This window comes from Physeter macrocephalus, chromosome 21 (genome assembly GCF_002837175.3).
Source record: "Physeter macrocephalus isolate SW-GA chromosome 21, ASM283717v5, whole genome shotgun sequence".
In the NCBI taxonomy this organism is placed as follows: domain Eukaryota; kingdom Metazoa; phylum Chordata; class Mammalia; order Artiodactyla; family Physeteridae; genus Physeter; species Physeter macrocephalus.
Genome location: NC_041234.1, coordinates 5,852,532 through 5,874,901, shown reverse-complemented (window position 1 = coordinate 5,874,901; position 22,370 = coordinate 5,852,532). Strand labels below are relative to the sequence as shown.

At 38.8% G+C, this 22,370-nt stretch overlaps 1 protein-coding gene across 2 annotated transcripts in view; it reads right to left on the bottom strand.

Annotated features, from left to right (window-relative positions):
* Nucleotides 1-2,941: 2,941 nt before the first annotated feature.
* The window catches only part of LOC102984850 (membrane-bound transcription factor site-2 protease), a 68,311-nt gene continuing 48,882 nt past the window's right edge, over nucleotides 2,942-22,370 (bottom strand). The window contains exons 12-15 of one of the 2 annotated variants that reach the window (XR_008616416.1): nucleotides 8,997-9,139; nucleotides 6,594-6,721; nucleotides 5,389-5,552; nucleotides 2,942-3,008 (exon numbers count right to left, since the gene is read on the bottom strand). Coding sequence is in view for 1 of the 2 variants with exons in the window: in XM_028482792.2 (XP_028338593.1) it covers nucleotides 13,003-13,072 (70 nt within the window). In the remaining variant the exon portion in view is untranslated. Of the gene's footprint in view, nucleotides 3,009-5,388; nucleotides 5,553-6,593; nucleotides 6,722-8,996; nucleotides 9,140-12,987; nucleotides 13,073-22,370 lie in introns of those variants that run through there. The other variant, XM_028482792.2, reaches the window with a different exon arrangement.

Below are 22,370 nucleotides of genomic sequence, written 5' to 3'. Positions count from 1 at the left end.
TCAAAGGGTCTAGAGGGAGGAGGTCTGAGGCCTGTAGGGACAAAAATAGTTTTTCTTAAATGCACTATGGTGGGCGAAAGAATGCAAAAACCAAAAACTTGGATTTGCTAGGGAGCCGGGAGGAACCAAGTGGCTGTCTTTGGTTTCCCGTAGCCCTGTTTGTTTAATTTACAGCTATTGTTTACTCACCTTTTTTAAAAAAAATAAATTTATTTATTTTATTTATTTTTATTTTTGGCTATGTTGGGTCTTTGTTGCTGCGTGCAGGCTTTCTCTAGTTGTGGCAGCAAGCGGGGGCTACTCTTCGTTGCGGTGCACGGGGTCCTCATTGTGGTGGCTTCTCTTGTTGCATAGCACGGGCTCTAGGAGTGCAGGCTTCAGTAGTTGCAGCACGCGGGCTCAGTAGTTGTGGCTTGCGGGCTCTAGAGCACAGGTTCAGTAGTTGTGGCGCACGGGTTTAGTTGCTCCGCAGCATGTGGGATCTTCCCAGACCAGCGCTTGAACCCGTGTCCCCTGCATTGGCAGGTGAATTCTTAACCACTGCGCCACCAGGGAAGGCCCCATCTTTTTAAAATTTAGTTTAATTTATTTATTTTTGGCTGTGTTGGGTCTTCGTTGCTGCGCGCACGTTTCCTCTAGTTGCAGCGAGCAGGGCTACCCTTCGCTGTGGTGCGCAGGCTTCTCATTGAGGTGGCTTCTCTTGTTGCAGAGCATGGGCTCTAGGCGTGTGGGCTTCAGTAGTTGTGGCACGCGGGCTCTAGAGCACAGGCTCAGTAGTTGTGGCGCATGGGCTTAGTTGCTCCACGGCATGTGGGATCTTCCCGGACCAGGGCTCAAACCCGTGTCACCTGCATTGGCAGGTGGAGTCTTAACTGCTGTGCCACCAGGGAAGCTCCTGTTTACTCATCTTAATTTCTCTGATTCAGGAGCAGACTGCTGTCATTACAAGGACATCAGGATGGCAAAAGTCTGGCAATGAGGGGTCATTTTTTTGTAGAAGGAGAATGGATTTCATCCACATGTGCCAAAACCTTTTTAGATTCTGTTGTTGTTGCCTTTGCATGAAAGTCAGCTATGGCATTTCCCTGATAATGAGGTTCAGTCCTTTAAGTGTGAGCCTCAATTTTGACAGCAGCAATTTCAGAAGGTAAGAGAATAGCAGTAAGAAGATCATTTACTTGTTGTTCATTTCTGATTGGGGTCCCAGAGGACATCCTACAACATTTTATTATAATAACTAGGATTACAAATGACATTATACCAGGTTATATCATGTTTCTAAGAATGTCACAAAATTTCTAGAACACTGATATCCCTATACAACATAAAACAAGCTTAGTACTACTTCTTATTTGACAATGCTTCCCATGCAGTTTAACACATCAAATGAGCCTAACTAGTTTAACAAATCTTTTGGAATATTCCAGGGGCCCTCTGGAAATTTTCAAAGTTGGTTTGTGGTCAAAAGACTTCATTTGGAATTTGATTTGGGGAAGTTTATCAAAAATAGTTAAAAAAAGTTTTAGAACACTTGCCTAAATAGGATCACAGATCATTATGAAACTTGACACTTAATTATCTATTAGCAAAACCTAGGACTCGACTTTCCTAAGTAATCAAAAAGCTGATGAACACAGCAAACAGGAAATCATTCTGATAAAACATAGAACCTTTGTTTTCTAGGCAGATCACTTAAAAGGTAGTAAAAACCTTTGTTTACAGTTTCTTTTTTTTTTCTTTATTGGAGTATAATTGCTTTACAGTGGTGTGTTAGTTCCTGCTTTATAACAAAGTGAATCAGCTATACATATACATATATCCCCATATCTCCTCCCTCTTGTGTCTCCCTCCCACCCTCCCCATCCCACCCCTCTATGTGGACACAAAACACCGAGCTGATCTCCCTGTGCTATGTGGCTGCTTCCCACTAGCTATCTATTTTACATTTGGTAGTGTATATATGTCAATGCCACTCTCTCACTTTGTCACAGCTTACCCTTCCCACTCCCTGTGTCCTCAAGTCCATTCTCTACGTCTGCGTCTTTACAATTTCTTATTAAGAGCAGACCAACAATCCAATAAAACTTTGTCCTTTTATCAGATGAAAGAAAACCAGGTTTTAGTTTTACATAAGAATATTACTGATATGAAAGCTTATTTTTAGCACCCTTATATATAGCTATTCTGTTTTAGCCACCTCGATTACACAAGGTAAAATTCTCTTTTCCTCTCTCTCTTCAACTTTTTGTATACATTTAGTTTTCCCTTCATAACCAGAAGTTCTAGTTTAAACAAAATTATTCTCATTTCCCTTAACAAAATTATTCCTCATATTTTCTTATAACCAAAAACACATACTACTTTCCTTGCATAGAGTTGTTTCCCTTACTATTTCTAATAGTTTTAATTACATATATTAATTAGAATTCTTAGAAACCTTAATTTCTAGCAAAAACTAAGTAAGCAGTTATGAACTATCTTTTACGTTACCATTCTGAAGATTGGTAAACTTATAAATACTTTTTATAATTTCTAGAAACGTGCTTTCTCACAGAAAATTTCTCAGCTTTGCACCAAATATGTTTACAAACAGATCCAATTTTATCTTTAGTTTTTCTGCAATAGGAAGCCAAAAGTGGATACACCTATGTTCAGTAATTAATGTTTGACTATTCTATCTTATTTGGAAATGATCTAATTAATAAATTCCTATCAGTTATTTTAACTTAGCAAAACTGAAAGGGTTCAAGTTACCAAAAAGATTTTGGAAGCTAATTTTAAGTATACTTAAAATATAACTGTTTCTAAAAAGTTTATCTATAAACTCTTATCCTACTTACAGTTATCTAAATCATTTAATACTGTAAGCAGATAGGGTAGGGGGTCCACAGAAAAAGAGAACCAGGCATGGCTTTCCTGACAAAAGAGAAGCCATTTTTACCTAAGCCATTCTGTGATCTACGCCTGGCCACAATGCTTGTCCTTGAACAGGTCTCAGTAATAATGATCTTAAGGAAACAGAAGAACAAACTGTTATCAGGCAGAGAGGTAACAATAGCAAAGATAAATCAATTGTAAAGGGCTTCCCTGGTGGCACAGTGGTTAAGAATCCTCCTGCCGATGCAGGGGACACGGTTCGAGCCCTGGTCCGGGAAGATCCCACATGCCGCGGAGCAACTAAGCCCGTGCACCACAACTACTGAGCCTGTGCTCTAGAGCCCACGAGCCACAACTACCGAAGCCCGTGTGCCTAGAGCTCGTGCTCTGCAAAAAGAGAAGCCACCGCAATGAGAAGCCCGCGTGCCGCAATGAAGAGTAGCCCCCACTCGCCACAACTAGAGAAAAAGCCCGTGCGCAGCAATGGAGACCCAACGCAGCCAAAAATAAGTAATTAATTAATTGTTTTTTTTTTTAAAGAAATCAATTGTAAAGTCTCCCAGTTTTGTTTCAATGGTAATGACTAACATGAAGCACTCAACCACCAGATAAAGTAGAACCTAAGAGATCATGATGTTGACCTTTTCTGACCTTCATGACTTAACTAAAGCTTGGGCTCTGTTAACCTTTGTCCCAATTCTATGTTGAATTCTCCCCTGCTCAAGCCCCTTCATGAATATGCATGTACCCTTAGCTTAAAACTTCCCCAATTTTGGTGTTCGGGGAGACTCTGCTTTGGGAAAGATCCTTGGGGTTCTCCTTACTTGCTGCAAGTAATAAATCCTTCCTTTTCCTGCTCTTTGGCTTGGTTATGTCTTTGGCTCGACACCCACCAAGAAATGAACCCAGTTTTTCGGGTAACACTCCCAACGACTATGTTTAGATTACCCACCAAAACTTCAGGAGACATTGGACAAAAATCAGCCACCATTCTAAGTTATTTTTCTTCACAAATTCCATAACAGAGATAATATGGACTTATGTGAGTAGTAAGACCAGGTAGAATAAAAGTTGGTTATCTGCCTTATATTCAGTGTTGATAACTTTAAAGACATGTCTTAACTAAACCAATGAACTTAAACTACCGTTTATTTACTGAAGATTACCCCAGATTATTTGAACATGAAAAGCATCTGGGGGACTTCCCTGGTGGTCCAGGGGTTAAGACTCTGCGCTCCCAATGCAGAGGGCCCATGTTCGATCCCTGGTCAGGAACTAGATCCCACACCCACACGCTGCAACTAAGATCCCACATGCCACAGCTAAAGGTCCCACATGCTGCAACGAAGATCCTGCACGTAGCAATGAAGGTCCTGCAAACCGCAACTAAGACCCAGCACAGTTAAATAAATAAATAAACAAAATAAACTTTTTTTTTTTTTTTGCGATACGCGGGGCTCTCACTGTTGTGGCCTCTCCCGTTGCGGAGCACAGGCTCCGGACGTGCAGGCTCAGCGGCCATAGCTCACGGGCCCAGCCGCTCCGCAGCATGTGGGATCTTCCCGGACCGGGGCACGAACCCGCGTCCCCTGCATCGGCAGGCGGACTCTCAACCACTGCGCCACCAGGGAGGCCCACAAATAAATGTTTTTTTAAAATCCTTTATTAAAAAAAAAAAAAAGAAAGAAAAGCATTTGGGTTAGTTTCTGTTAATGCCCCATCCTTGCAAGTGCTTGCCTTCAAACCAACTAAATAGAGCTCTTTTACAAATTAATTTTGGCAATACCGTCAAGAGGTAGGAAAACATCACACATTTAATATATATATAATATATGTGTATATATACACACATACACATACAACATATATACAGACAGATGCAAACAGAGAACTTACAGTTACTAACATCTGTGGAGAAGATTTGTAAGATTTTTCCTTAGCCCAATTACAAAATACCCCTTTTTCTTTTTTTTTTTTTTTTCTTTTGATGGGAAACTTCTTCCTAAAGTTTGCATTTCAAAGAATGGCTCTTAGATGCTGGAGAAGATGGGGGTAGAAAATCTATATCACAAAGGCATAGATTAAGCTCAGGACGATTCTGTTTTCAATGTCCTGATCTTTTCAAGCATTTTGAGAGGAATAGGTGAGGTCTGGGGGATTGGCAAAGAAAAAAACAGCAGGTAAACTTTAAACTTTAGGATTGCAGCCTAAATGATAAAGAGGCTGACCTGTTCTTACAACTACCTTTTCTCCAATTTGCATCTTTCCTTCTGGGTACATGGTTTTATTTTAGCTAAGGAGAGAAAGCATTAAAAAAAAAAAAATTCCTATCAGGCTCTGAATATCAGCTTCTGATTTGGCCAAATTTCTGATCATATAGTTATTAAATCCTTTCAAATATCTTATTAGATTTCAGGTTGGATAAACAGTATTTCTGGCAGTATTAAACAATCCCATTAATTTTAATTTTAGTTTCCCCTTGCTGCTTAAGGGAATAATGTAGCAGTTTACCAAAAATTCCTGAGTTTCATCAATTCTAGGAGGAGTCCATACAGGTGCATTGGAGTTGATGTTGAAGAATTCACATAGGGCTTTTGAGGACAATCTGTCTTCCAGCGTCCCAGTTGATCGCAATGGAGATGTCAATTTTTGGGCCAGTGATTTGATAATGAACCCTAGGAGGGTGAAAGGTAGGAGGCCTAGGTATTGTTTTAAATACCTTTGTGACTTTAATTTTTCATTAGCCTTTTGCCATGAATCTTTCAACAAAGCAAGTTTGGAATTTTGAAAAGTTTTGGAGCCTTCTGCATGCTAATCAAAATCAAAATCTGTATTCCATTCTGTTAGTTTGATTTGGGAGCCCTTGTTTTTGAGTCACATTAAAAAGGATCTTATCTATTTGGAACATTCCTCATAATGGCCATTGTAATCTTCCTGAGGGCTGGCAGCAGGTTGGTAGGTTCCTGGCTGCAAATGGAGTTTAACCCCCATTTCTATGCTGGCCATATTTTGGAGGCCCTACCCTTTCAGCTACCAGGCTAAGCTCTTAGGATACAGAACAAGCTTAGCAAGATATTACCATTTTTGTAACTATCTACAGCTTCCAGAATCACAGCTCTCAAACATATAATAAGCAGGTGTGCTTATTTTAGAGTGGAACGTTCAACTCTTTGGATGTAAAGGATCCCATTAGCAGTTAGCCTTTGTCTACAAAAAATAAGTCAAGCAAATACATGGAGATATTGGCAGTAACCAAGAGATGTTACTGTGTCCTGGTTGAAAGATGGCCTAGTGCACACGACCAACAATTCCTGTGGACCCTTGAATGGGGGAAGGATTGAACCAGCAAACCTGAAACAACGGGGACTGAGGACTGATTCCAAACAAAATGGAGAACTGCAGCTGCCACCAACAGTGCCAAATGTGGAATCTAGGGAAGGATTCCAAACAAATGGGGGGATTGCAGACTAAATGATCATTAGTTCCCAATGTGGAATCTGGGAACTGAATCAAGGGCTGGGGTTTTCCATTAAAAAACTTGGGAACTGTGGTCAGAAAGGCTAGGGGCTTGGCTCTGGGCAGAACTATCTGCTAGCTCAATTGAGGTCTGGGCAGAATCGTCTACCAGCTCAAGCTGACCTGCCCCAAAAAGGAAAGCCAGTTAGTTTGGGAGCTTGAATGCAAAGAGAGTGGAGCTCAAATTGCGAGGAACTTACCAATGGCCTTCAGAAACAGCGGGAACAACAGTGAACTCAGAAGGGTTTGTGGAGCACCATGCCTGTGTTTCTTGTTGTCTCTGAATGCCATCGTAAGTTTGCTTTGGATCCCACCACTGCCAACAAATCTATTAAAAAACAAAATTAAACCAAGTAAGTCTGAAGATCTAATTGGCTCTATTCAATGATTCATGAATCAGGTAGCATTCCATCTAGTAAACAGAAGCGTATTGTGAAGCGTTTTACAAAACGCAAGGTTTTTATAGGCAGAAGGAGGGTGGAGCAAGAAGGTATTAGCAAAAGAAAAGAAAGGATTGTTTCAGGCGAGACCGTACTTATTTGGGGGAAGGGAACAGCAGGGGTCTGTGTCATGCAGATGACCTCACTAGCGTTGATCAAGAAATTTCAGATTGTCTGCTTAAAGGTCACATTCCTGGGAAAGGTTGAAACTGCAAGTCAGTCTTGGTTTGCTGTTGTGGAGGCAAATGACTCCACTTTGGCCTTGCTGTTTCTTTTTATCAGTTTTGTCTTTGCATGAAAGAAAATATAACATGAAAAGGAGTTTCTCATACAAAACACACAATACATACAAGCTGGATGTTAACCTAATGTTTTACAGTTTGTAAGAATCCCGCCTTCCCCTGAGAAAATGTTGAGATGATTTTAAAATGATAATAATCTATTCTTTCCTCTATAGGAATTCTAATGAACAAAGAACTGTTTTCAAACTCAAGTTCATGTGCCCAATGTACAGTGAGGCCAAAGTAAATGAAAAAGTCCAAGTTTGTTTCTTCCTTTTCCTTTGTTTCTGCATTCCCTCACTGCCCTAGTTAGTTTGAATCTACCCTCGGGGACTCAGAGAGGGTCTAGGAGGCTGAAGCCTTTTTTGTACAAAGAAGAAAGAGGGGACACAGAAAGGCTTTGTACCTGGCAGGGCCTTGCAGTGTCCTGCTTGGGTTTTTTTTTTTTTTTTTTTTTTCCTGCTTGGTTTTAATCCCCCTCTTCTTTGATACTCCTCAATCTTGAGGGGAACAGGTGTCGGACAAGAAAGGGAATAAAGTTTTGGATAGAAAAGTTAATCATAAACTCGGCAGAGGGACTCAGTTTTAGGTGGACTAGGTTTCAGAACCAGTCTGTGCTGTATTTTAAACATCAGGGTGCTTGGTGTAGACCAGAGTTCCTCAACCCTGGAACTATTGATACTTTGGAGATCATTCTTTGTTTGGGGGGGCTGTTTTGTGCATTGTGGGATATTCTGCAGCATCCCTGGCCTCTACCCACTAGATGCCACTGGCACCCTGCTAATTCCCCAGTTGTGACAATCAAAAGTGTCTCCAGACATTGCCAAATATCCCCTGGAGGACACCATCATCCCAGTTGAGAATCACTTGTGTGGTACATATGGTATATTAATTGTATTTGATAAGCTCTGATTATGTCCAGATGAGTAACAGATGGCAAAAGATGGAGAGCTTGGACACTAACATCCTTTAACAGATATTTTTATATTAATTTCATTTTTTCAACTTGATTTGATGCATTTTGAGAAAAATATATGTCTTATCTTAGCAAAATAAATGGAAAAGGAAAATGGACATCAGCTGCTAAGTATAAAGTGTTCCAAATCTGCAAATCAAATGTGTGGGTTCCATATAAATTACAGTAAATCTAAATGTTAATGAAGATAGTTTTCTAGCAAACTCGATAAAAACAATGGATTTGTTCATTACGTAATTACCTGTGAACGACAATACTTTATCAGTCAATGGCTTTTCCTGTTTTATTAAGAAAAATGCAAGGTCAGATATCTAGGTTTTCTAAGATATTACAGAAACAACTTCTAAGCTGCTTTATTTATTAATTCTACTTTCAATCTGGATGATTTATGTGGCATTTCAAACGGGACAATTTAAAAACCTCATTACAATCGGAATACATGACAGATTTGAATCCATAAGAAAATCCTTGACTAATTAAGATTGGCAGTCTTATCTTTGCCCTTAAAATTTAAACCAGTTAATTTTGGATTGTATTCTAATAATTGTGCCAATAAATGTGGCCAAAAAATTTTCCTAATACATATTTTCACTGTTGTAATATGTCTTCCCTCATATGTTATGAACAACTCTTTCTGACACTACAATACCTGAGACATTCTAGGGCAATCTTCAGGGCTCTACCTTGGGAGCGTCCATTTATCGTAATGTTATAAAGATTTTCTTATGTACTTGCATTCAGTAATACGCCCTCCCAATATCTGAGGGAAAATTAGTAAATATTTGCTGTAAAATAGTTTCCTCCTGGACTGTATTTAAAATCTCCTTGGATCAGTTAAGATGCTTTCAGCTGTGAATAACAATATCCAACTTAAAGTGGCATATGTAACAGGAAGTTTTGTCTTACCTACAAGAAGTTTAGAGGTAGATGGTTGTCCGAGGCTAAACAGTGTCATCAGTGACCCAGGCTCTTTCCATCCTTTTTTGTTGCCATCCTCAGCACATTCACTTTTGTCTATTGCTTAATGGCTGCAGTATGGCCTCCACAGCCTATGAAATGACAGGAAGGAAGAAGTGGGAAAAAAAGTTCTCCTTGAATAAATATCTTGCTTTCATCAGCATTGAAAATCTTTTTAGAAACCTTTAGAGAGAGTGCTGCTGAAGTGCTCATTGACCAGACCTGGGCCTTATGGCCAGCCCTACCTGCAGTGAGAGTGGGAGAGAGAGTACCTGGCATTTTTAGCCTCTATTGTGGGAAGCAGACCCTGCCAGAAGAGAAAAGTGAGAGAGGATTGGCTTTTGGGCAGGCAACCAAAAGTGTACGCCAACTCGTATTTTCGGAGAACGTCCTCAATTTAAAAACCTGTGGTGTTACCAAGTTCTATGAGCATTCTGAATATTTACATCTTTTCTATATTTCTTGCTTTGATTTGAAAATTAACAATGTAACCCACTTCACTATGAGAAATATTTTATACTATGGAACAATCGCAAGTAGGTGAAGGTTACAAGGAGGTTACTAAAATAAAAGCCTGCTGATTTCCCTTTAGTCAGGGAGATCCTTTGAAATCCTGTGTGTTGCCTTATTTCTACAGAGCTTGCATGTTCAAAAAATGTGCTAATGTTGTTTTCGCCGACATACAAAGGGAAATCATTTAGTACCTTCAACTGCTTTACTTTTCAGGTTGCATCCAGTTACTTCATACCAACCACTCTCCAAAGTGTGCTAGAGGTCCTGGCTGGAAAACACTTGAGTGAATCCCTCGGGTTGTATCTCTTCTGGATGCCCTTGTTTGCAGTAGACTTAGGCTGGGTGAAGCATAGCTTTTCTTCCTGGAAGTAGGTACCTTCTGCTTTTCAGACACACTCCTTGCACATTCTGCTTCAGGAGTGGGACTGGTGGCATGTGGTCCAGCAGCAGCTCCTGCCAGATGAGGCAATGAAGACCTGTGGGCTTCCTGGGGCTGCCCCTGACCTGGCCACACTCTCCACTGGGCTCTGAAGCCAGGTTTGCCCTTGAAGCTCTGCTGCTTCATAGAGGTGGAGGCCCGGCATACTTGTGAGAAGGGTCTTGAAAGTCTTTACCTTCTGACGGTCACTAGTGGGTGGCTGAGCTAAACCTGGACCCCAAATGTTTCTTGTTCCATTTCTCTTTTTTTATTCTTTGATGTTTATTTGAACTATTTAATAATCAAATAGCATGACAAGGCAAATGCATGTCCAGTATACTCAGATGACACCAAAGATTAATGACCAATCATCTGAGAAGTTCATTCTTACCATGTGACTAGTCACTTTCATTTTTCTCAGAGGAAAAAAAATTACCAGACTCTCCCTCACCTCATATTACTAAAAGACAAGATCTTTTCTTGCCTTTAAAGAATATAACACGTATGCTTTTTTTACAGTGAGCAGGGAGCTACATGCCTAAAATTCACATGCCTGCCATACTTCCAACCTGGGGAAACATCTTAAGTTATGTCTGACTACCACTGCAATGGTAGAGAAAACAATTATGCTCATCCACCTCCTTGTCTCCAATACCTGAGAGTCGGAGTGAAAGTGGAATGTACAAGTATAAGAGCAGATCATTTTCTGCTTTAGAGTGGCCTGTATCTATCCACTCAAGAGAGCTTGTTGAGTATTATTATAAACTAGGCACTGTGAGTGTGGCCATACCAAGAGTAAGTACAGGATCACAGCTCTCAAGGAGTTTATAAACCAGGAAGGGAAATAGGATACATGAGAGCATAGGCGAATGTCATGAGCACAGATGTTTTTAAAATCTGAGAAGGACACAACTTACAACATGGACGAACCCTGAAGACATGCCAAGTTAAATAACCCAGTCACAAAAGGAAAAGTACTGTATGATTCCACTTACATGAGGTACCTAGAGTTGTCAAACTCGTAGAGACAGGAAGTAAAATGGTGGTTGCCAGGGGCTGGGGGATACAGTTTCAGTCTTATAACATGTAAAGTCCTGGAGAGGATGGTGGTGATGGTTGCACAATGCGAATGTACTCAATGACACTGAGCTGTACACTTAAAATGATTAGAATGGTAAATTTCATGTTATGTATATGTTGCCATAACTAAAAAAAAATAACCATTTGAGAAGGAGAAATATCAAATTATGGTGTAACATAAAGAACACAAGACTTGGGGCTAAAAAAACTCTGAGTTCTCATCTTTGCATTTCTACCGACTGTGTGATCTTAGCTAAGTCATTTATTTATTTATTTTTCTTTATTATTCATTTCTTTTTTATTGAGATATAGTTGATTTACATTATGTAAGTTTCAGGTGTATAACATAGTGATTCACAATTTTTAAAGGTTATACTCCATTTATAGTTATTATAAAATATTGGCTATATTCCCTGTGCTATACAATATATCCTTGTAGCTTATCTGTTTTATACATAGTAGTTTGTACCTCTTCATTCCCTACCCTTAACTTGCCCCTTCCCTTTCCCTCTCCCCACTGGTAACCACTAGTTTGTTCTCTATATATGTGAGTCAGTTTCTGTTTTGTTATATACATTCATGTGTTGTCTGTTTCTTTTTTATTATATTCACTAGTTTATTTTTTAGATTCCACATATAAGTGACTTCATACAGTATTTGTCTTTCTCTGACTTATTTCACCTAGCATAAAACCCTCCAAGTCCATCCCTGTTGTAAATGGCAAAATTTTGTTCTTTTTAATGGCTGAGTAGAATTCCAGGGTGTATTTATATAAATATACATTCTTTACCCATTCATCTGTTGATGGACACTTAGGTTCCTTCCATATCTTGGCTATTGTAAATAATCCTGCTAAGAACATTGGGGTGCATGTATAATATCTCTTTGAATTAGTGTCCTTCATTTTCTTTGGATATATACCCCGGAATGGAATTGCTGGATCATATGGTGTTTCTATTTTTAGCTTTTCTGAGGAATCTTCATACCGTCTTCAGCAGTGGCTGCACCAATTTACATTTCCACCAACAGTGTATAAGGGTTCCCTTTTCTCCACATCCTCACCAACATTTGCTATTTGTGGTCTTTTTGATGATAGCCGTTCTCACAGGTGTGAGGTGATATTTCATTGTGGTTTGGATTTGCATTTCTCCAACGATTAGTGATGTTGAGCATTTTCTCATGTGCCTGTCGGCCATCTGTATGTCTTCTTTCAAAAAATGTCTATTCGGGACTTCAACCCATTTTTTTTTGATGGACACTTAGGTTCCTTCCATATCTTGGCTATTGTAAATAATCCTGCTAAGAACATTGGGGTGCATGTATAATATCTCTTTGAATTAGTGTCCTTCATTTTCTTTGGATATATACCCAGGAATGGAATTGCTGGATCATATGGTGTTTCTATTTTTAGCTTTTCTGAGGAATCTTCATACCGTCTTCAGCAGTGGCTGCACCAATTTACATTTCCACCAACAGTGTATAAGGGTTCCCTTTTCTCCACATCCTCACCAACATTTGCTATTTGTGGTCTTTTTGATGATAGCCGTTCTCACAGGTGTGAGGTGATATTTCATTGTGGTTTGGATTTGCATTTCTCCAACGATTAGTGATGTTGAGCATTTTCTCATGTGCCTGTCGGCCATCTGTATGTCTTCTTTCAAAAAATGTCTATTCGGGACTTCTACCCATTTTTTTTTTTTTTTTTTGTGGTACGCGGGCCTCACTGTTGTGGCCTCTCCCGTTGCAGAGCACAGGCTCCGGACGCGCAGGCCCAGCGGCCATGGCTCACAGGCCCAGCTGCTCCGCGGCATGCGAGATCCTCCCGGACGGGGGCACGAACCCGTGTCCCCTGCATCGGCAGGCGGACTCTCAACCACTGCGACACCAGGGAAGCCCTCTGCCCATTTTTTGATTGGGTTGTTTGTTTTCTGATGTTGACTTGTATCAACTGTCTATATATTTTGGATTAGCCCCATATCTAGCCAAGTCATTTAGCTTCATTAAATGTCCCAACCTGTAAGGCAGAGAAAATGATTGTAAAGGAGAAATCAAAGAGGTAATGTATGAAATTTAGCCACTTAGCTAAACGTATGGTGTGATACAAAATAAGCTGTTATCGTGGGGGTGATGAGGGGAGGTTTCATAAGGGCAATGAGATTTGAACTGGTACTGGAAGGGTAGAGAATAACATTTATTGTGTGCCTACTCTGTGCCTATCTCAGTTTACATAGCAACATTTTTGAAGGTATTATCCTCAAAAAGAAGGAATTAAAACACAGAGATATAATTTGCCCAAACATTAAAGTAGCTCCATATTTCAAATTCCTCATTTTTTCCACTCATAGGAAGATGTGAAATAAAAAGGTGTTGATATTGGAAATAGATGATAATAGAAAATAAGCAGAGATGATCAATAAATGCAGAAGCTGGTTCTTTTCTAAAAAAACATTTTAATTTGAAATAATTTCATACAAAAGTCTCAAGAAGAGTACAAAGAACTGCCTCATACCCTTCTTCCAGATTCAATAATTGTTAATATTCTGCCATATTTGCTTTATCATCTCCCTCTCTCTCTCTCTCTCAACCATCTGAGAGGATCATGCCCCTTTACTCTGTCAGAGAGAAAGCAGTTTTTCCTCTACCCTCTTAGGTTAATGATTTGGGGCCTACAAATTAAACTGACAAAAGACAGCTTAGCAAGAGAAAAAAAACACACCAGATTTAATTACATATATAACACAGGGTTTCACCAAGAAATGTGACTCAAGAAGGCAGCTGGAACTTAGGGCTTATCTAACATCTTAATGGGGGATGGGAAGTGGGGGAGGGCACTCCTAGAAGAACAAATGACTTCTTAGAAGCAGGGGAGAAAGGGCACTTAGGAAAAACAAATGACTTTTTGGAAAGATAAATGGGCCCTTAGGAGTATAGGTAGGAGACAGGGTAGTTTTGTGACAATGTTTGAGAAGATTAGAGGTGCACCTGGGAGGCACTTTATGATAATTGAGCTCTTCTGGGAGGCTCTGCTTTTAGGCAGATAGAGGGTTTTAGGAACTCAAATGCCTTCCATTCAAAATCATTTTTATGCCACAATGCCTTATTCTGGACCTCTTCTACTTTTGTACTTCAGCTCTGTGTTTCCTGAGAATTTAGGTAAACACAAAACATTCTTGAAATCACAAAATTCAGTGCTGTTATCCCAGAGCTGAGCAGTGTGTGCCTGTTCCTCAAGTGCCTCTGCTGGCAGGTCTTATCTAGAAGTGGGATTGGCTAGGCTGCTTCTTGCAGCTATGTGAGGACTATCTTACTCAACAAAGATTTCTAGAGTGCCTACTCCGTGCCAAGCACTGTTCTAGACACTTAAGACTCAGGTGATGTTTGATGGAGAACTTCAACTGAGGTCCTCCATCAAACCCACAGATAACCACACCTGAATCCATGTTTCCTCTTTCTCCCCTCTTAGAGAGGCATCCCTCTTGCTGCTTTGCTTGTGCTCTGGATCCCATCTCCTCCCTTGGTCTTTTTTTCTCTAGGGTTCTGCCCATTAGCACCAAAAACATGCCTCATGAACTTCCCATTGCTAAAGCAAAGACAGTAACACTAAAAACTTTCCCCTACATCCTTCACCAAGTCCCTTCACTCTTTCTCCCCACCCCTTCCAAATGGAACTTCATGAGGGCATTTTCTGCACTTGCAGTCTCTATCTGCACGCGCCCCCTTCCCCAGTCCCCACAATTCCTCCATTCACTACAACCTGGCTCAGCTTCCCCTGCTGTACTGGTGCTGCTCTCTTAAGATCATCTATGAACTCCTGCTAATCCCATGGACATTTTGCAGCCTCTCTCAACCACATCTCATATTATTGACACCTCCTTCTTGACACATGCTCTTCCTTTTGTTTCTCTAATACCAAACTCTCACTTACGATTTTCTTACTAATCTTTCTGAAGCTCCTTCTGTTTCCTCTTCCTTGTACCTTTCTTACCTAAATGCTGCTGTTCCTGAGAGCTCCATTCTAGGACACCTTTTCTTCCCTTCTCCTTTTTCTACATTCTCCCTGGACTATCTATCCACTCCCATGGGTTCAATTACATATTTGGTTTCCATGGTATCTCCAACTAATTTCTTTTGAGTTCCAGACCTGTATACCCAGTGGCCCACTTGAAGTCCTTCCTCTCAGGCATTCAGACTCAAGAGTTCCAAATTGGGGCTTCCCTGGTGGTGCAGTGGTTGAGAATCCGCCTGCCGATGCAGGGGACACGGGTTCGTGCCCCAGTCCGGGAAGATCCCACATGCCGCGGAGCGGCTGGGCCCGTGAGCCATGGCCGCTGGGCCAGTGCGCCCGGAGCGCTCCGCAACGGGAGAGGCCGCAGCAGTGAGAGGCCCGCGTACCACCAAAAAAAAAAAAAAAGTTCCAAATTGAACTGTGCGTTTTCTGATGTTCCCTAGCTCTGTTAATGGCACTGCCATCATTTAATTATCCAAGCCAGAAATGTGAAGTCCTCTTGACTCCTTCCTGAACCTAAACTATGTGTAACCATCAAATATAGTGGATTCTACTTTTGAGTTGGTCCTCTTCTCTCTTTTGATCTTTACAGCCACCATTCCATTCTCTCTTTTATTTTATATTATTTTTTAATTTTTTGGCCATGCTGTGCAGCATGTGGGATCCTAGTTCTCCAACCAGGGATCGAACCGCACCCCCTGCAGTAGAAGCACGGAGTCTTAACCACTGGACCGCCAGGGAAGTCCCGTGCCACCATTCTATTCTACATCATTATCATCTCTTGCTGAGATTACTGAAATAGTCTCCTAACCAATTTTGTTGCCTACAGACTTGCTTCCCTCCAATCCATGCTTTACCCTCAGCCAAGGTGATCCATACAAAATGTCATTCTGATTATGGCACTCTCTTGCTTGAAACTTTCAATGACTTCCCATTTTTGATGAGGTTAAAGTCCACAGACTCCTTATCATATTAGTAAGACTTGGCCTCTGCTAACCTTCGTGGTTTTTTTTTTTTTTGGCTGCATTGGGTCTTCGTTGCTGTGCACAGGCTTTCTCTCTAGTCGCGGTGAGTGGGGTCTACTCTTCGTTGCAGTGCGCAGGCTTCTCATCGCGGTGGCTTCTCTTGTTGCGGCGCGCAGGTTCTAGGGCCTGTGGGCTTCAGTAGTTGTGGCTCGCGGGCTCTAGAGCGCAGGCTCAGTAGTTGTGGCTCACGGGCTTAGTTGCTCCGCGGCATGTGGGATCTTCCCGGACCAGGGCTCGAACCCATGTCCCCTGCATTGGCAGGCAGGTTCTTAACCACTGTGCCACCAGTGAAGTCCCTCTGCTAACCTTTAATCTCTTGCCACCCCATGCCTACAACACTTAGTAGTAGTCAGCATACACTTACTGTTTTAAAAATAAATGGCATTTTTTTCTTTCAAAATACAAAAGAGAAAAATTGTCTTACTTACTGCAGCATCCCCAGAGCCCAGAACACTGCCCAGAACATAGTAGGTATGCAATAAATATTTCTTAAATGAAGGAAAGAATATATGTATCAGTTCTAGTGACAGCAGAATGAGGATGAGCAAGAAAAAATGGGACATTTTTAATCCAATAAGCATCTATTAGAGTAGCATACTTACAAGAGTCATACTCTAAAATTTGGCAAGTTAAAAAACCAACTACAATGATCTCAGAAGCATTTTAAATGGAGGGGAAAAAAGCACACTTAACCAACTTCTTTTAAACTGATCATTTATTATGAATAGAAAAAGTTAAATTTTTATAAGAAATAAAATACAAATTCATAGTATCCTAGCCTCTTATTTTCCTGATTTTAAACCATGACTAAAATTAACGCATATATTTGAACAAGTAATCAAGAAATGCAGTGTTCCATACGTAATCATTATATAACTAAAACAGATGAAGATAAGATACTTACTTTAAAATCAGGACATCTATTTCAAAGACAGATTTTTTTTTTTAAGCTTTAAAGACTAATATTTAAAATTCCGCAGAAAGAGGAATTAATGTTTGAAAATCTCAGCAAAAAAAATTTTAATTAAGAAATTGATGAAAACAGTACCTTTAGATAATGATATATATTAAGGATAATCTCCAGATTGCTAATCTATATTGTTTAGGAATGAGAAACACTATTTCAAAAAAAACAAAAAAACCCGAAAAACTTACCTTAAGGAAAATAAATTATTTAAGCACTCTATTCAATTAAAACACATGAGATATGCTCTCAGTTCATTGTATTAATGAATTGAAAAAGTAACATAATAAATAGTTGCTTCCTATATAAATAAGAATGATTTATCAAATGAGAGATAATTTCACTTATTATATCTATTCTCTCCAAGGGATATAAATTTATGCCTCTTCCTGGCTGGTATGAAAAATCTCTTAAGACTAAACCATCTCCTTTGAGACGACTGGTTAATCATTTGGGGATAACAAAACACAAGGTTACATCCCTACTTTGCACCAACATCAAAATACATTGCACGTAGATTAATGATTTGAATGTGTGAAAAACAAAATAATAAAAATATTATAAGAAAATGTGAATACTTATAAAATCTTGAGGAGACTTTCAAAACATATCATCAAAGGTGGAAAGCATAAGGCAAAGACTGACAGACCATGATAAATGAAAACATAAAAATAAGCATTATACGTAAATGATGTTTTAATATATTTGCAAGTAACAAATCAAATGATGAAGCTGAGCTTATGAGGAAAAGCAGTAAGAAGACAATAATCACTCCCTTGCAAAATGGGCTAACGATAGGGATAAACAAAGAGAATACAATGGCCAATAAATACATTTTAGTATTCAACCTCTTTTCTAATCAAAGAAATGCGAATTAAAATGAGACGCCATTTTACCTTACCCAAGTAACAGAAAAAAATGTAAATGCAACAAGGCAATATGTATATATAAAACTTTGTTCAATTTCAAGATAGCAATTTTTCCTTTTAGTATTAAGTTTCTAGAATTACCCAAAATCATAGATATGCAAGAAGATGTAGTTATAAAGATACTCCTCACAGCTTTGTTTATAATATTGCAAAATTGGAAGCAATAGGGGCTGATTAACTTATGGCATATTTAACACTGCAATATTATACAGCTATTAAAATAACACCAGATACTACCAAATGTAAATTAGATAGCTAGTGGGAAGCTGCCGCATAGCACAGGGAGATCACCTCTGTGCTCTGTGACCATGAGAGCGGTGGGATAGGGAGGGTGGGAGGGAGGGAGACGCAAGAGGGAAGGGATATGGGAACATATGTATATGTATAACTGATTCACTTTGTTGTAAAGGAGAAACTAACACACTATTGTAAAACAGTTATACTCCAATAAAGATGTTAAAAAAAAAAATAAAAATAAAATAAAATAAAATAACACCAGAATATTAATAACATTGAAAAATGCTTATAATACATTGTCAAGTTTAGAAGGTAGCTTACCAATTATCTATACTATAATGCTATTTTTTCAAGAAATTACAATTTACTTTCATTTAACATGTTTTCTATAATGAACTTGCCTTTCTTTTCTAGTAAGAAATATTCTATAAAGGACCCCAAATTACATTATCTGTCTCCTTCTGTTCCAATTCCATATTCCCAAAGTAAACTCCTGATAACCAACCTCTTCTTCCCAGTTATTTCCGTAACAGAAAAGGGGATGGCCTGAACTGGATGAATGAAAATTCTGTAAATTGCTAAGTACTACCTCCCACTGTAGATTGCTGGTGATACATAAAGCCTAGGAAGAAAATTAGAAGCCATTAAAGGATGGAAACAAAGTGGCTGAAAGGGAAGATAAGAATGCTAGGAATAAAGCATGAAAGTCAAGGGCAGGTAAAAGAAGTTAAGATATGGTCCAATATATTTGCAAACCCTTTGTGAAAATGTGAATCTTGAATGATGACAAGTAGTAAGAAGGTGATAATGGCTGCAGGGAAATATGGGCAAAGGATGTGGATAACAAAGATCTACAAAACAACAGACATTAAAAAAAAAGTTTAGCCTCCTTTCTAACTAAAAAAATACAAATTAAAATGAACTCGTTTAAAAAAAAAAGAGCTTACTTTGAAATGCAATATCCCAGACTGTGTACAGCTTTCTATTGTCTGATTTAGTCCTCAAGGTTCATCCTACCCCAAATTCTCTCCTACATTGGTTCATCACAGTGCCTCCTTCTGAGTTAAGACAGTTTGGGTTAAATGCCCATGTTACTATCAATGAATACACCCATGAACACAGATTATTTTGAATAGTTTCAGTGAGCAAAATCCTTAGCCAACACCTTAAATACGATTTTAGGTCCATTTTGATTGCAGGAAAAAATATTTAAAAGGGTCAAGGCCTGGGGAGACACTCTGGAAAACCAGAGCTAGCCCGAAGGCACTGGAAGCCAAAAAGGCCAACCAAAAGGAGGCAAGATCTAATGCCAGTGTGGACTGAGATATGAGGGCAAATTTATGTTATAATTCTGCATTCTGAAAATAAATAAAGTACATAATAGTAACTTGAGCGTGTCAGGCGCTATATTAAGAACTTTAGGTAAACTGTTTTACTTAACAATATTATAAAGGAAAATACTATTATGTCTATTTTAAAGATAGTTCATTCTATACAGAAAAATAAACCTGGATTTCCTACCTCACACCACATATTCTAGAAATTAAAGATCACATTGTGAAAGTACAACTCTAAAGCAAATAGAAGAAAGTATAGGATATTATTGTGACTTTGGGACAGGACAGAACTTTTTAAGTAAGACTCACAAAATACAAGCAATGAGTCAAGAAATTAATAGATTTGACTACATCAAACTAAAAATCCTTGTTCAACAAAGGATCTCATAAATAAAAATTTACAGACAGATGATAGACTGGGAAAAATTATTTGCAACATCTAAAATGGACAAGAGTTGATATCTAGAACTTGGGTTATTCTGTAAATAGATAGTAAATATTTTAGGTTTTATGGGCCATATGGTCTCTGTTGCAACTGTTCAACTCTGCTGTTGTAGCATGAAAGCAGCCATAGGCAACACATAAATGAATGAATATGGTTGTGTTTCAATAAAAACTTATTTACCATAATAGCTGGTGAGCAGGATTTGGCCTTCAAGGTGTAGTTTGTTGATCCCTAATCTAGAATATACAAGAAATTCCTATGGATCAATAAGAAAAATTTAGGATGCTTGATGGAAAACTGAACAAAGGATACCAATAAGCAATTGGCAGAATGAAAAATCCAAATGGCTAAACAAATATATAGATGTGCAATATTGTTAATAATATGAGAAATGCAAGCTCAAAGGAAATGCCGTTTTGCACCTAAGGGATTTGTCAGGACATGGAAGTCAGATAATTCAGGTGGAGGTAAGGGTGCAGGTAAACATGAAACTCACACGCCTTGCCAATGAATAAGTTTCAGTTACAGAGAGCCATTAAGTGCTAAGTGAAATTATTGCATTTCCATACTCCAAATAAAGGAGGGCTCTTTGATAAAGGGCAGCAGGCAATCTTTTAACAACACACATACATTATCTTTATTTTGTAATTAGAGATAATACACATTATCTTTATTTCACTATGGATCCAAAAACACCAACATAGGCTGTCACTAGTCTACAGACCAGCTGTTATATACTTTCTACCAATGTGTTTTATTTTATTTTATTTTATTTTATTTTATTTTGCCACACCCGGTGGCTTGCGGGATCTTAGTTCCCAGACCAGGGATTGAATCTGGCTCATGGTAGTGAAAGTGCTGAATCCTAACCACTGGACTGCCAGGGAATTCCCTCTACCAATGTGTTTTAGACATGAAGAAAATCTTAATATTCATAGGGTTTAATTCTTTTACAGTTTAGAGTTTCATATCTTTAAGAGGAGGACTGGCTTTATGATGCCTGATTAATGGAATGTAAAATTCACATGAATTTAAGATAAAGTGAGATTCAACTTTATAGGATGGAGAGCCAATTACAGGGTTCTACTCTTAGATACTTCTGGGTTTTCCCTTCTCTACAGTGTCAGGAGCACTTCAGTACAAAAGTCTGAGAAGCATTCAGATAATAAGGGACATTTATTGAATATCCATCAATCTTTAGCTAAATGAAACTAAGATATAAGGGTGTTTTTTTTTCTTTCTTTAATGGGAAATCAAATTACACAATATAACCTGCTTGGTAATTAGAACTGCAACTTCCTTTAGCCATTTTTTTCTATCTCCACCCTGAATATAACCTATTGTAGCATTAGGTTCTGAAATAGAGGGTTTCCCCTCATTGAATTCATTTGCCATGGTCTGATAAAATATACAATGGATTATTCAAATTAGTACGGCCTAAACAGCAAGAGTAGCTTGCATATGCACTGATTTAAAAAGGCTTACTGTTTCAATAAAGTATATCCACATGCTTTACCTTAAAAATAAATTTGTTACTTAACTCTATCATTTATCACATGTTCATGTACTTTAAAAGATTAGATTATACTAAAGCATATGTATACTATTGTTTGATGAGTCATTAAAAGAAAACTGGTTTACACTGAATCGTACATTTTAAACAGGTGAATTTTATGGTATTTTATTATATTTCAGTAAAGCTGGTAGATAATCAATCATCTAGTCTTGTGGCTCTTAACTGTAGTATAATGGGATCAGAGGCAAAGAGGAGGTGTGAAATGGGGCTAGCCAGTCAGGAATTGCGCTAAATTCCCAGCCTATTTTATCTGGCCCTTAGTAACCAAGAAAAGAGAGGAAGAGGGGGAGGGGCAGAGAAGGAAAGAGAATGTGAAGAATGTGTGTGTGTGTGTGTGTGTGTGTGTGTGTGTGAGAGAGAGAGAGAGAGAGTACGGGGGATTTCATTTAAAAAAGACTTCTTTCTGTGGCCTACCAACAACTTTCATATACGGATCGCTTGAGTGAAAACTGAGGCTGCTTTTAGAATCAAGAATTTTAAAACATCTAAGATGGTACTGTATGTAAAGGGAAAAATTTTGACAGAAAAGAGTACAAATTAAAAAAAAAAGACAACACATAGATGATAAAACATAGAGTGCTGGTACACATTTATTCTTTTATTGCTAAACATTAAACACCAGCAACTATGGTATCTTCAAGTTAAAGCCTAGAATGAATTACAGCTCAGTTGAAAGATTTATAGAAAAAAATACCTGTGTACCATTACTATGTGGACATTCAATAAATACCACAGGACAAACTGATGACTAAGAGCCACATATCCATGAAGTGCATGGTTACAATTTACTGTT